This window comes from Impatiens glandulifera, chromosome 6 (genome assembly GCF_907164915.1).
Source record: "Impatiens glandulifera chromosome 6, dImpGla2.1, whole genome shotgun sequence".
Classification (NCBI taxonomy): domain Eukaryota; kingdom Viridiplantae; phylum Streptophyta; class Magnoliopsida; order Ericales; family Balsaminaceae; genus Impatiens; species Impatiens glandulifera.
Window position 1 is genome coordinate 55,806,356 of NC_061867.1, and position 16,238 is coordinate 55,822,593.

Consider the following 16,238-nt stretch of genomic DNA (forward strand, 5'->3'; position numbering starts at 1 on the left):
AGAACTATAGAAGCGTCTACGGATAAAACGCCCTTCACATCATTTTTCTTTTATGAATTGAGTCATCATTTTTTCATAAAAGAAGATTAAGAATATTTATGAAAATTAAGAAATTGATCCATTCATATTTCACACCAATCAGTTTTCAATAAATTGTTTAAATCAGAATTTATCTTATATAAAAACTTAACTAGCATTTTTATCTCAGATAAAACAATTTTTTATATTCAATAAATACTTTTATAAAATTAACAAAACCATTGTAAGATATTTATTTTTATGTAAAAGAGCAAAATAGAAGATAACAAAAGAAAAGAGAATTGTCCAACTTTATTATTGCCATTGAGTAGTAGTAAGTAATTAATACACAAATTTACAAATTATCTTCCAACCCATATAAATAATATACACATGACAATCTCTTTTTTCCACATCAACTCTAATAATAATAATATACACAACTTCCACTAATAACATTATTATTATTAGTTCTATCAATCATTACTCTAAACCCATATTTACACAAACCAAACCTAAAGAATATTTCACATATTTTCGGTTAGTTTCGCATACCACTGACCATGAACATTCCCCGAAACTAAACCCACAACCATTACGACTTGAGCCATTGAAACCACCTTATTAACCATACCCAAAGCTCCGATTGGCCTTAAAGCCATCTCGGCTAATTCCCTCCCAATAGATCCGTTTCCTCCAAGAACGACACCTCTTGTGGCTAAATAAATTGCTCGTGAGACCCGCATAAAAACTGGGTCTCCGGCTTGGAGGCTTTTCTTCAATAGATTTGTCATTACATTCTTGGTTGATTCAGCGGTGGATTTGTTGCTAATATTTTCTATGTAGTGTTTGAATAGGATTTCAATGATTTCTTTTATACCTGCATTTTCGACTTTCTCGAGGAGATGGAGAAGTTCGTTAACGCAGGTTGAGATCATGTTATCCATGTTTGATGATGATGACGGTGTTGAATGACTATGGATGATTTGTCGTAGAACTAAAACGCTGAAATTTTTAAAAGAAACTAATTAGTTACTTTGTTCTATTATTTTTATCCAAATAACCCAAGATCCAACAAGTCCTTGGATTACCTTTCAACAAAAAAAGCCTAAGAGGTGTTTGATTAGGGGTTGTTTGATACAATCCGGTTTATGATTTCAAAATCTAATTTGATTATCGAAGTTTAAAAGAAAGAGACTAACCTTGTAGAGGTAACAATAATAGTCTGGAATTGAGCCTGAACATTTCTGAGCCTAGAAAGATTGAGCTTCAGAGTTTCGGGTAGTGATTCATGTGTTAGACCTGCAACCCCACTTACCAGCTTTAACAGCCCAACCCTAATCGACAGATCAACCTTCTCGCCCTTGCATTCTTCAAGTTTATCCTCTTCTTCTGATGTTCGATAATAATAAATGTTAGAGAAAACCCAAAATTGCAATTTTGTAAATTTTGTACATAATAAACTATTGTTTTGAACCTGAAAGGCTTGGACCGGTTTGGTTTGTTGCAGTCAATTTAACCAAACTACTTCCACCGGTTCTGAGTGCAACCGATGGGAGAGCTGTTTGAGTTGGGATCGCACGGTTCTCAGTAATTCCGGAAAGGAAAGTCATGTGTTCAGCCCACTGTTCGTCTTTCGTATGCCAAACCGATGAGATCCATTGGTTTGTCAAAGGAAGATTCGTTAATGCGTCAGATGGATGTCCATATCGATTTCCAAAAGCCTTCTTTAGGTATTCTAGACCTGCTGGTCCCTTCAGAACTGGTTCCATCAATCTGATACGGGCCTTGCTAATTTCTTGTTTTAGAGCCTGTCAAAATCACAATTAGGCAGTTTTTTATCGCTTAATTTAAATAATTGATTGCTTATTGAGTTGATTTGATCATTGCTATTTAAAATATTGACTTAATTCGATAAGTTATGAATGAAGTCAATTGGTTATATAGTAAGAGCAGTACAAAGACAACTTAATCCCTTAAAAATTAATCAAATTATGTTGTTCTGCTTACCGCTATTTGGGGTTATATCAAGACTTAGAATTCAGATAATTTTATATGATTTATTTAATCATTTACTTTTTAGACAGCTAAATTCAAAACTTAAAATTCAGTATTCAAAACACCTAATTTAATATTGATTTTTATCTACAAATGGGTTAAACCAAATGAAGAGTTTGAACAAGAAAATTACCTGTATTTGTTCGAGCACAAAACGGAGACCTTTAACCAAAGCTATCACATGCAAATTTTTGGTCCCGTCTCCAGATTGACATATTTCAGCCAACTCATTCAATACTTTCTGATGAGCTACCTTCAGGTCATTTTCATTCGCAGGAGCTGCAAGTTTCCTTAGAACAGTTAATGCATAGTCCAGAATCCTACCAAGATATCCCATGTCTAGATCACCCGAATTCAACACCTGCGTCATTAGAAACAATAAGTTAGCATTATTAGATACAAACGGGACCATCCATATTGTAACTGTAAAATATATTGTATTGGAAATACATTTCCACCAGATTTCTGATCTAGGTGTAGATCTAGATGGGGTTCAAGTTTGGAAACTGAGTCAAGGTGCTTTCACTGGGAAACACACTTTTTTGGTTTCTGAATCTAGATCTAGATATGGCTTAGAAACGACATACAGTTTCAGATTCCCAGTGAGACCACACAAGTATATGTGCTAGTGAATATATTTTACCTGAGAGAGGAGATCGACGTCAATAGATTCACAAATTTCCTCCTTCCAGCTCCAAGGAGCCATGTCACAGATTCCATCCCTGACCTCCTTTAGCAGTTGAACAACTTTATCATTGTTAGGTTTCTCTTCTTTCATTGATTCCATTACGCCATCCCAGAAAGCCTTCTCCATTGTCTCTCTTATCAAGTTCTGCAATTAAAATTAATTAGTTCCTTTTTCTTTATTTTTTTCCCATTTCCAAATGATATAGAACAGATCAAAGGCCTTGAATCTTCATTTTATGTTTTTTGATGGAAAAATATGGATTATTTGTGTCAAATAACTCTAAATAATCTTTAACATTTTGAATTTAAATAACCACAACAAACAAGGCCTAAGAAAAGTTGTAATTGAAATGTGTGAAAAACACTGAAACTAACCTTCAATTTATTTTGGTCTTCATCAGAGTCATGGAAACCATCAACAAACACAGAACTCTGATCATGAATCATTTCATTGACAATGATCTCATTTTCCATCGCCAACTCACCCCCATGTGAAATAGAGAAGCCTTCTCTGGAATTGGAAGCAGAGTCATCCTTAAATAAAGAGCGAACTACACGACTTGGCTTCTCATTACCACCCTTGGTTAGATTTGCTTCTGTATCTAGGTTTGGTGAGGACAGTTGAGAGGAGGATGAAGAAGGGGTGTTGGGTGACAAAATATGTTTGATAGGTGAACCAACAGGACTTCGACCATTCTCTTTTGCATGAAAATACTGCATTCGTGTGTCGGAAAGGGAAGATTCCATACGTTCAACACCAGCATCACCGCTCAGATGATGCACTTTTTCTCTCAAAAGTTTTTGATCTTCATTCACCTGCATCAAATAATTGTTTCTAAGCTTAATATTGGTCTTTATTTTAACTTGAAGACATAAAAATAAATCTGTTCCAGTTCAAAATACTGATTAGTTATTTATTTTTTAAATTCATTCATTCAAATTCCATGATAAACTCTGAAACAACATCCACCATGAATTCCCAAAAAATTACTGAAATTTTCAAATACAAATAGATTGCAGAAATTAACGTAAAATATTCCTTCAATCTTATACAGAAATACCTTTCAGCATAGCATCAAACTGTTATTTAGAAGAAAATAATAATTTCATTATGTTCTAAAGGATCCTTCAACGCAAAGAGATAATTCTTATACTGTGCTTATTTCTTTAGAACATTTTTTCTGCCGACCATGATCCAAAAAGGTTAATATTTGTTATGTTCGCAAAAAATTGCACTATAATTTAAATATGTAGAAAATAGTTTGTGTACCTAATGAAGCAACAAAAATCACACTAATAATCTGGATCATAATCTAGAAAAAATCTTATAGTCACGGAAAATAGAAATCACTTCTAATTTTAACTTTGGAGGTTTTTCAGTGGGATAGTGATTGTGATAAAATACCGGTTTCCAAATAGACTTAGTACCTTTCTTTAAGGGTAAAAGGGTCTTAAAAGATCAAAAGGTAATACCTGCTTTTGGATGGCTTTCATATCATGAGTAAGATCACCAGCATCTCCATTTGAACTTACTTTGCAAGTTTGAATCATAGAAAGCTCAAGTTGGCATGCAGCTCTCACCAAATCATCCTCCAACAATTTAGCATCCTTCACTTTCCACGCCACAAAGCTATTCAAATAGGAGCACCATGCTGCATCGAAAGCAGCCAGCTGCGATCGGAAGGTCAATCTTTTTGAGTGACCGGGTTTATAACCTTCATCTGAGTTCTTAATTGGTCCACCAAGTATTATTCTGCTCAGCAATTCAAATTCCTTAACGAAATCTTTAGCAGAATCAGCCAAAGAAATTTCACGCTCTCCTCGACCACTGAAAACCGCATCTGGATGACCCAGGATCATATATGCACAAAGTACAATTCTCACTTGGTACCTTGATAATGTAACTGTGGCTCTAACTATTTCTTTGGTTGATTCATATTTATGGTTGCTATTTTTGGTTCGGGTAGCTCTTCTAGGTGTCCTCTTTTTTGGAGAAACGACCCGTTTAAGTAAATGTTGAATGTCATTCCATGTGGAAGGGCTTGTTGTAGCGAGAGATTTTGATATTTTATAACGAATTTCAAGACGGTCAAGTAATGCTTTGACAGTCTGAAGAGTAGTGGGAGATTCAATAAGAGAAGCAAACTGTTCAAATGGCATAGTCTCGACAGTGTTCTCTTTAATATTCAAAGATTCGTATGCTTTTACCAAGTTGAGAGTAGTTTTGTTCTCTTTCTGGAACCGTCTCCAGCACCTATAATCATATGATAATGGCAAGTTAGCTGTCGAAAATTCCACTTATCATGGAAAATGTAACAAAAGAATGCAAATGTTTAAACATATAATAAGAAGCATACTAAAATCATGAATCAAGAAGCTTCATTCCCCATTTGGAAGATGTTTTTGTTTATATATCTAGAAAGGTTTCCAAATATATAAACATTTGGAAAAGAAGTTTAGTCAAAGACAAAAACATAAAACTTATTTATGTTTACGGAAACAAAAGTGTTTCCACATGGGGAGTCTCCTCAGAATGCATGCAGATGTACTTGTGGTGGATTTTTCTCGATTAACCTGAATTATCATGATGATTTCTCCTTGAAAGGAAACTCCTCTTTCAGAACGACCCTGATTACACACATTTTGTGTTCGCAATTTTTCCCTCTATTTTATAAAATTTCACCTTTCAAAAAAACAATGCATGCAGAGCCATGGTGTGACAGCCAAGGAACTCGTTTGATGTGGGGGTTTTATTTGAGGTTATGAAATCAAAATCTTGTTTCATGAAAAAGTGGTTTTCTTTGGTTCATTTTGGTTAAATTAGTAAAATGTCCTATTGTAATAAAAATTTATAAAAAGTAAAGTAAGGGTATTTTGGTATTTTAGTTGATGAATTAAGTGACAGTTAAAAAGGATAGGTGACTTGATAGAGGTTTTTGTTAAAAAAAAAACAAATAACCCATTATCAAACAAGCTCAAAAGAATGTATTCTTGATACAGATGAAACATATACTTTGCTAACTTACCATGCTAATTTTCTGGAAAGGTGCTCAGCCTGATCATGAATCTTATCCCACTGTAGACGAACAGAACAGTCCTGCCTTACCCTTTGCCTTAGAAGTTCAGCTCTCTGTCTCCTAGCCTATATAATATAATGCAAATCATAAATGAACCAGAAATAACTAAAACCTAATCAACTATAAATTTGACCTGTTATTGAATAACTAATTTCCAAGTGCATATATACCTTTTGCAGCCTGTTATCAAGTTTGTCCATCATTCTTCTCCTTTCAGCTTCTCGCTGCTGAAGGACAGATTTTGCCTTTTGCAATTTCTGCATCCTAGCAGATGCCCTCTTCTTTTCAGCTTCCAGCAGCAACAATCGTTTAGTCTCAGCAGCTGCGCGCTTTTGGTGTATTGCTGCACGTACAGTTTCCTTGTACCTGTTTTCATGAATCATTCTACGTAAAAGTGACTGAGAAGTCCTCTCACTAAGTGTAGCCCTCTTCTGCCTGTAGGCCTTGAGTAAAAGCAGTCTGTTAGCCTCTGCTTGCTGAACCCGTAATTCCACTTTAGTAACGAGTTCATCGCGTTCTTTCTTACTACGCAATTCAACTCCAGTTCTAGCAGCTTGTCGTAGCTCATCTAACCTAGCTAAGCGCATCCTAGAATTTTCCAGCATGCTCAACCTGCCATTGAAGAACAATATATAACATATTTCATGCATGCGCCATAAACAAATAACATGTTAATTCCCATTAGGGTTACTGTCATCAAAGAAGAAAGGTCTAACCTCTTTTGCTCAGCAGCTTGTAACTTAGCCTCCAGGCGCTGACCCGGATCTTCTTCACTAGAAAATGATTTTGAGGGGCTTCTAGGTTTTGTGCGAGCCTTACTCGACAACTGGTTATAGTATTTCTGCATCCACATAGACAAAAAAATTAATAGGTTATTTTACAACCCCCCCTTTAGTTTAGCAAGCTGATATTCATGATCATGCAAGGAAGAATCTGAAAAAAGATGCAAAGGGACAAACATTTCAGAAGTGATTATTGCTCATTGAAAAAAAAACAGATAAACTAAATAGTTGAAACATTTTCACTTCATATTAGATAACTACACAAAAAAAGAAAAACACCAGGATGAAACATGATCAACTCAGAAAATATAAACTGAACATGGAATTTCACAGTTTAAACAACCATGATAATTTATCATATAAACCAGTAAAACTAAATAAAAAATACTGTATGCTTGCTACTTTTGCAATCTGAAGCTGAAAAACAAAAAAAAAAAAACAGGTTTCAATCAACGAGAATCTCCCTGAAGGATAAGGATAAATCAGAAAGGAATCAAAAAATCAGTTTCAAATTCTCTTCTGTTGTGTTCTACAATAACAAAAAAAAACTACGTGCAGAGAAGTAGGTACACAATAAGATTCGAGTTGTAGAATCACCTAATCTTCTACCTAACACAAGAAAATTCCTTCTGACGTGAAGAAATAATAAGCGTGTGTTCTAGTAACTAGAGAGGTAAAACGATCAATAAGAACACGGAATTCAGTTAATAATATGACAAATATGCAGAAATAAGCGTGTTCATGTCACTAGAAAGGTAAAACGATCAATAAGAACACGGAAATCAGTTAATAAACAAGACAAATACGCAGAAATAAGCGTGTTCAAGTCATTAGAGATGTAAAACGATCAATAAGAACACGGAATTCAGTTAATAACAAGACAAATACGCAGAAATAGCTCCAGCTTAAGGAATTCCCCAATTTCAATATTAGAACTGTATAATATGAAGTTCACCTCCACTTTCTAAATAAAGTATCAATCAGTTTAGATGATCAACCGAAACAATCAATTATATGAAGAGATAAACCTTTCTCCGAAGATCGGCGTCTCGTAGCTTGGCTTCAATTTCCTCAACAGTAGACGGAAATAACGGTTTGTTCTCTAAAAGCCTCTTCCGAAGCCTCGGAGGAATTCTCGGAGGTGATGAAGCATCATCGCTGATCGAAAACTCCATAACAATTCCAGCCGCCGACCTCCCGGTCTCCGGCGACTGTACTCCTATCTCCATAACTATGATCTGAACCAAATTTCCTGTATAACTTCACAAATTCTGAAACGATATAGAACAATTTGAAGAGAGATGAAGATGAGATTATAGAGAGAGAGAGATTATGTGTATTTACAGAGAGAGAGAGATTAGGGTTAAACGAGAGAGATTATTAGTTCATGGGAGAGAGTTTAGAAGGGGAGAAGGCTTTGAACAACTCTCTTTCTCTCTCTAAAAAATATGGGAGTTTTATTTTAGTTCGATTTTGATTTGGATACGTATTTATTTATTTATTCTTTGAAAGCAGACTTTTTGGAATAAGGAAATCAAACAGGGCCTTATCTGTTGATCAAAGAAGCGTGTTACGTGTTGTGATTTAGAGTTGAGTTCACTTATCTTGTAAGGAAGACACGTCATCATTTCTTCAACGGTTCCTTCCCACTACTTTTTGGCTATCGAGTTGTCACTTTTGCCCTTTTCATTTTCAGGATTGTTTGTTTTAGGTTATCCAATATCTTATATTATTTAAACTCAATTGTCAAATTGGGGAGGTAGGAGTACATCTAATAATATGAGTCGTTTCCGAGTTTTGAGCTATCCCAACCTCCTCGGTAGAAAAAAAAAATTATATATATATATATATATATTTTTTTTTATGAGATTTGAAGAGATAATTATATAATAATTTTATGTTTTTATCCTTAACCACTAAATTACATTCTTTTATTTTAAAATTATAATAAATTTAATTAAATACCTTAATATTTTTACAAGTAGGTTGCCCTAACCCGAGGATTTGTGGGGGCTTACCCCAGTGTCGACCTTGCAAGTTAATCATATAACTCGTAAACACACTTAACCAATTAATTAGACGAATATAATTTATCGCCTAACAGGTTCGAATCCAAAACTTCAGAGAAACTCGAGATATCCATTTCTATTTTTGCTAAAGAATAGAAGAGGAGTTAGGGTGGTTTATTGGGAACCAATTTAAATTTTGGCCTCAAATCTTATAATTTGAAGGGTTTTTTTATTGTTAAAATTATACAAAATGATGTTTTACTGCGAAATATTATAATTTGGATGGTTTTTTATTGTTAAAGTTATACAAAATGATGTTTTTCTTAAATTTGATAGTTAAATTTTTTATATAAATTTTTATTTATTTATTTATTTATAAATGTTACGTAAATAATAAATTAACGGTTGACAAATCTCAGTTTTTTTTATATTTTAACAAAATCTCGTTTTGTAAAATTCTTTTATATATATATATATATATATATATAGATTTTGAGTGAAACCACTTTATTTATTTTTATTTTTTTTACTTATTGTTTTTCTACCATTTATTTAAACAAAAATCTCATTTAATATTTAATTGTAAAAACTGTGTACAAAAATTTATTAAATCTATATATATTTTCTAAATAATAAAATCCTTAAGAGTAAGAATCAAATACTTAAATTATAGAGATACACTAATTTACTATTATATCTTGATTCTCAATTAACATAATATCATATAATTCACATAATTATAGAATCATACCTGTAAATTTAATTTGTAAAAAATACATAATATTTAATTTTAACTTCTATTTCCACTATGTTTGATTCTATAAAAAATTCAGCCCTTCTAATTTGTTAGTACCATTGACTATTAGTCTATTAAAATGATTTAACTAGTTACTTATTTGTAAATCAAACTAAGCTTATTTATATATTTTTAAAGATATAAAATCTGGTTTTAACTATTAAACTTTTCCAGAATAGATTAACAAATATGATTTAAGTAAATTCTTACATTAGTTAAAAAAAAATAGGATTTTAAATTTATAAATAATTTGATTTTACTATTTATACAATTTTACTGAAAAAATGTAAGTTTATATTTATAAATTAATTTTTTTTTATTTATTTAAATAAATTAATGTAATTAATTTTGTAACAATTTTTTTATTGTTATTTTATGATTATATAAATGATTTAAATTAAACTATCCGTTTTGACATAATGTATTTATGACTAAAATATTCGGAATATATGTATTTATCCGTAAGATATTTAGAAAATAAATATATATATTGAGCTCTTTATTTAGATAAATTATAATTATAATTTTCTGTATTTTAAATTAAATATTTCAAGACTTTTTATAGTTAAAGTTATATTAAACAAAAGATTTCAAACGTTTTTAACTTATTAACTATGTAACGTTTATTATGTAATATTAAGAAAATAAATGCATTATTAATTACTTATCAATATTCAACCAATTATTTGTATATTGATATTTAATTCATATATCAAATTTGATTTTGAAGAGTTGGTTACAATACTCTACATAGAAAATTTGGACAATAATTTCATATATTAAATTTGACGTTTTAATCATTGGTTAATTATTAAAATTTTACAATATTGAAAAATTAATGTAATTGAACTGTTAAAATAATGAAATTCACTTATTCTAAACAACAGAAAACTGAAAAACCGAAAAAAAACAATCCACCCGAAGACATGGATAATGGGCCAAAGGAGAAAGATATGTGATGGGAAGTTTGTGGCTATAATAGACCCCACTGTTTAATAGATTATCTGAAAAATTAATTATATTATATTTTGATAAAATAAAATAATAGTGGTTGTCACATTAAATAAATGCAAATGATGAAATATATATATTATAGAATGTTTTGAGTGGGTCTATCGTGGAATGGAATGGAGAAGTTGCTTTGTAGTGGTCATATTTGGTTCATTTGAATTTTATTAATGTTACATGTTCATTATAATATTAACTTGTACACTTTATTATCACTAAAATTAAATCATTGTTATTATTACATGTTGGTATTTTTTTTTTATCATAATTAACTAATATTTATTTTTCATCGCTTTCTAATAAAATTATATTTGTAATGACATTTTTAGTATAAAGAGTTGTCTCGTTTTCTTAATCACTTAGATTTGAGTTATTTGATATTTTTGTGTAGCGTGATATCATATTTTCGTCGTCTCAATTTATTATAATTTGAATAATACTTTCGTCATCTCATTTTTAATAGTAAAAAGAGTTATGTTTATAGAATTTGAAGTTATTTTTTATTTTTTTAATAAAAAATTATTCAAATTATTTTTTCATATTCATGCATTTTATTAATATATGTTTCTAGTTATTTTTGTAATATCCACCTACTATTACATATTAAATATTATATTTTTTTTACTTATCGAACTATAACAAATTTTCCTGCAATTCAAAATATTTTATAAATTTTATTTCCAGTTAATTAATTTATCATTTTGCTCTCTTTATCATCCTTGTGAGAGTTTCTAATTAAAGTAAATTAAATAATTTTTCTTATAAATTTGTTATAATATTTTAAAATTTTAAAATCTCATCTACTTGTTTTTTTTTTAGGGTTATTTTATACATTTTTTATAAATTATATTTATAAACTAATTAAAAATTAACTTTTATCTAAAAATAAGTAAGGGAGGAAAGACACTTGTACAATGTATTTTAGAAAATAAACAATTTATGTCGTGTTTAATAAATATTAAAAAAATAGAACCAATTCATATTCTACCCACCTCTCAAACATTTTTTCTCAAACTACCCACCTTTTCATTCACATTCCCAAACTACCCATTTTTCTCTCTCTAAATCATTAATCAATCTTGTAATTACACATCTTTCACATTAAATTCACTAATTACTTTATTTTATAAATACAAATATATATATATATATATATATTTTAATATATATAATTAAAATTAAACATTATAAATATAATTCAAATAAATATTATAAACTAAAATAAAATATTATACACTAAAATAAATTACATTACATAAAAATTTAATATTATATTATTTATTAAAATAAAATAAAATATATTATATTACATAAATATTAAAATAATACATATATTACATAAATATATATTTTAAAGTTTATTGTAATTTTAAGGATTTTTAAATTAATACTTTTATAAATATTTCAAGATTTAGGTAATTTATTTTAAAGTTTAGTTTATTTTATTTTATTTAAAGTTTATGTTATTTATTTAATTTTAGTTTATAATATTTATTTTAATATTTAATTTAGTATGCTTAGTTTTAATTATATATATTATATTTATAAAATTAAGTAGAAATAAAATATATGTGTTATTTTAGATTTTAATGTAATATATGTGTTATTTTAATATTTATATAATATAATATATTTTATTTTATTTTAATATATAATATTAATTGTGTAGGTAATGATTTTTGTTTTAGTTTATAATATTTATTTGTATTATTTAATTTATAATGCTTATTTTTAATTATATATATTATATTTATAAAATTAAGTAAAAATAAAATATATGTGTTATTTTAATATTTATGTAATGTATTTTATTTAATATATATTATTAATTTTAATTATATATATTTGTATTTATAAAATAAAGTAATTAGTGAATTTAATGTGGAAAATGTGTAATTGAAAGGCTGATTAATGATTTAGAGAGAGAAAGGTGAGTAATTTGGAAATGTGAATAAAAATGTGGATAGTTTGAAAAAAATTGTTTAAAAGGTGAGTAGAACAGGACTTAGTTCAAAAAAATTAGATAGGTTATCTTGAACAAAAAAAAAAATAACAAGGTGACCAACACGCTAGACTATAATATAATATAATGTTATATTAAATTCATTATATTATTAAGAATGACACTAGTACTTTTCATTTAGAAACATTAATTTAAATATCATATTTAAAGTAATAAATTATATATATATTATTTTAAAATAAAAAATATTTTCAAATAATGTAGAATAATAAGTAGGGGCATAAATGTAATTGAATAAAACTTTGTCTAGAATAATCTACTCCTCTCCGGTAAGCCACCGATAAACGCGAACTATGGGATCACGCAAAGCATCCGGCCAACGGAACGCCACGTCATCCCTTACGATAAATCCCAAATAATGATTTATTATTTATGCTGAGGTGTCAATAATCCAATATATGAACAAGGAACACTTATCGTGAGTCTCGTCACAGTAGATCAAAGCTGTCACCACGAAAAGTACGGCTTGTTTTTGACACGTGGCGACAATTTTTAATTAATTAAAAAGAGCGGTGGGACCCGCCACTTGTGGAATCCAATAACCAAAGTGGGCCATCCTAAATGGTGACGTGTACGTGTAAAGCGCAGACAGCCATATGCACAAAAAAATATTAAATAAAATAATAACACGTTTTTGTTTGGCTTGAGGCGCATTAAATAAACGATTGCGACTATATTTTAATTTATTTATTTATTCTCTTAAATAATTTTGTTTATAAACTTAGACCTAGTTTGATGGGAAATTTGACGAAATAATCCTGATAATAGATTTATTTCCAAATTTAACATAGGCATGATAAAATTTTCAAAATTAACCTTTTGCCATGGGTAAAAGACAATTCTACCCTTAATTAAAAGTTTGGGTTATTTCTGTTTCTTTTCCTCTCTCTCCTCATTCTCTTTCAGTTTCTCTTCGACCGAACCTTTGGTTTCCTTTCTATAATTTAGTTTCTCTCATTTCAGTTTTTCATCCGACGATCCAAGTGAAGCAACGAAACGAAAGAAGCCGATCGATCAACTCCCCGAGGCAACGTCGGAACGCCTTCATCATTTCAGGTGAGTTATGCCCGTTTCCATCGTTTTCTACTGAAACGGAAGATTGGTTTAGAGTTTAGGGTTTGGTTTAAGATTTTAAACGGTGGCTGAATGGTTTAGGGTTTAATATAAATCTGTCGTAGGCGTCGCAAGCGAAAATGCATCTGTCGCAGACGAATATGCATCTGTCGCCTACGAAAATTGCGCATCTGTCGCCTGCGAAAATTGCGCATCTGTCGCCTACGAAAATTGCATTTGCATGTGTTGAGTTCTTGTTGTTGAGCAAAAAAATGAAGTAAAATGTTATTGTTCTTTGTGTTTTGTCAAATAAAGTATCAATTTTTTTCTTTGTTGAACCGCTTCCCAGAAGAAGTACAGTGATACGGGGAGAAATGTCTAGCGAAGCATGGGGTTGACAGGCCGTCAATGGGAGATGTTTTGTGGAATTTGGAGTATGCTCTCTAGCTTGAGGAAACTTCATCGGCTCTGACAGAACCGAAAGACAACAACACGAACCATATTCAATGAATTGCATTGAATCCTCCACCTATGGAAGCGTTTGATAACAGCAGCGCAAGTAGGGTGGAGGGTGCGAGTTATGGGGAGGAAGATGTGGCGACAAGTTCTATTTTCTCGAAGGTGGTAAATCCTCGTGAAAGATAAATGTTTTTGCTCGTGACAATTGTGTGCATTTATACTTAAAATTTGTTCTTTCTTTCTTATCCTTTGGTGATAATAATATGATTGAAACAATATGACATGAGTAGAACATAGTAAAAGAATTTGGATGCATCTTTTTTCTTTTGAATTTATGATTGATCTTTCTTTTGTCTTCATACTCGCTACAAAAAGAATAGAGAAACTTTTTTTAATATAATCATCATTTAATATAATCATCATTTAACATAAATTAAACTTAATATGTCTCTATTTTTTGGTAACTTACTCAAATAATATAATATATGTTTTATTTATTTGATAATTTATTTTAACAAAAATCTCAAGATCTTAATAAAGTCCAAGACAAACACAAATTACATCCCACAACATAATTAACAAAAATAGAACAAAGTTGGCATAATCCATCATCTTCCCACGACAGAATACAAACGAGATGAAGCTACTTGACTTTCTTCTTCTCCTTGATTGACGATGAAGATGATACAACACCAATTCTGTAGGGGTCGATACTGTAAGCGTACTGCTGAATAATGGCGAAAAAACCCATCTCCAGACACACCAACACATTCTGATACGCCTCTTCAATTTGCTCCACATCAATCCAAATATGATGGGATTTTATCACCCCATGGCAGCTAGAATCTCAAGCACAATCCCCTATTTTGTTTGTACACAATAGATTGAATGATTCACAAATATAATGATTTGGATAATATCAAACGGAAGGTTAGAATATTACCTTCCAGAAACAGAAGAAGACAATTCTCTTGATGCACAAGAATTTCGCTAGAGGGCTGTGTGGTTTCAATTCTTTATCAAACACATGGTAAAAGATCACAAGAGAATACAAGGCAAGTGAGACTGAAACGTTTAAGATAATAGTGAATGTCCAGTTGATCCAACTCGGATATATTCTCATTCTTTGAAGAACTATCATCAAGAATGAACATACAGGTCGAATCACAACAAACTTCCATGTCCACTGCTTTAGAAGCTTTAACGATTGGTGATTCAACCGAACTGTATGGGGCTGCAATCAGTATAAAAAGAACCACATCTTTGAAACAGATGAAACAAAATCCTCAAAAACTACACCCAAAAAAACAAGTTTTACTCACCTGAAAGACAGTCATTGGAAACGAGTGGTGAATTTCTCTTCCTTTTACCCCATCTGGAACTATGTTCTTTCTCAAGGATATGTTCCAAATAGCTATACATCAACGCCATAAACTTAGCAATCACCTGCATTTATAAAAACAACAGAATAATCTCCCATTGGAATTATAAAACCCTTAAAAATGTTTGATACTATATTTACCAAAGTTTCATAGCATTCCTTGATTTATTCAAGAAAAGTAAAATAAGAACTGCTCCATGTAAAATGTAACAAACCAGTGTAGGATACAACAACATATGAAGGAGCCATGAGAATGATAGCCAATATAGCATTATGTTCCTTTGGTTCCCTCCAACATAATATATGTGTCAAGACTAATTTAGTAGAAACCAACAGTGTAACAAATTGTTGCAATATAAGTCATTTGTGCTGGATGCATCTTTCCTTAATAACTGAGAACATGCATTACAGATTTGAAACTTCAACCCTTAATAACTAGATTTGTTGTATTATTCACGCGGTAGATTTCAGAAAATTTTATGAGATTCTAAATCTAAAAGTTAGAAAGAAAAGTGTATGATCAAAATAACTAGAATTCCGAGTAGAATCGCGCAAGCAGCGAAGGTTATGAACTTCGACAGGCGAAAAATGCATTTTTCGCAGGCGACGGATGCATTTTTCGCAGGCGACGGATGCATTTTTCGCAGGCGACGGATGCATTTTTCGCAGACGACGAATGCATTTTTCGCCTACGACAGATGCATTTTTCGTCTGCGACAGATGCATAGTCGTCTGTGACGCCTACGACAGATGCATATTAAACCTTAAACCATTCATTCACCCCCCCCCCCAAAACGCTAAAACCCTAAACTATTATTCCATTTCAGCATTCATTCAAGGAAAACGACATAAAAATGGGCATAACTCACCTGAAATGATGAAGGCAT

General features: G+C 30.8%; 1 protein-coding gene and 1 pseudogene across 1 annotated transcript; both read right to left on the reverse strand.

Moving 5' to 3' along the window:
• Positions 1 to 308: 308 nt before the first annotated feature.
• LOC124942580 lies at positions 309 to 8,019 on the reverse strand. The gene is made up of 11 exons (XM_047483111.1): positions 7,651 to 8,019; positions 6,557 to 6,681; positions 6,011 to 6,452; positions 5,790 to 5,905; positions 4,237 to 5,017; positions 3,139 to 3,579; positions 2,720 to 2,908; positions 2,210 to 2,437; positions 1,496 to 1,829; positions 1,221 to 1,410; positions 309 to 1,023 (listed from the first exon to the last, which is right to left on the reverse strand). Exons 1-11 carry the CDS (start codon positions 7,849 to 7,851, stop codon positions 546 to 548), a joined length of 3,525 nt encoding a protein of 1,174 aa, XP_047339067.1. The 5' UTR covers positions 7,852 to 8,019; the 3' UTR covers positions 309 to 545.
• Positions 8,020 to 14,492: 6,473 nt separating this feature from the next.
• Positions 14,493 to 16,238, reverse strand: LOC124943954 (annotated as a pseudogene).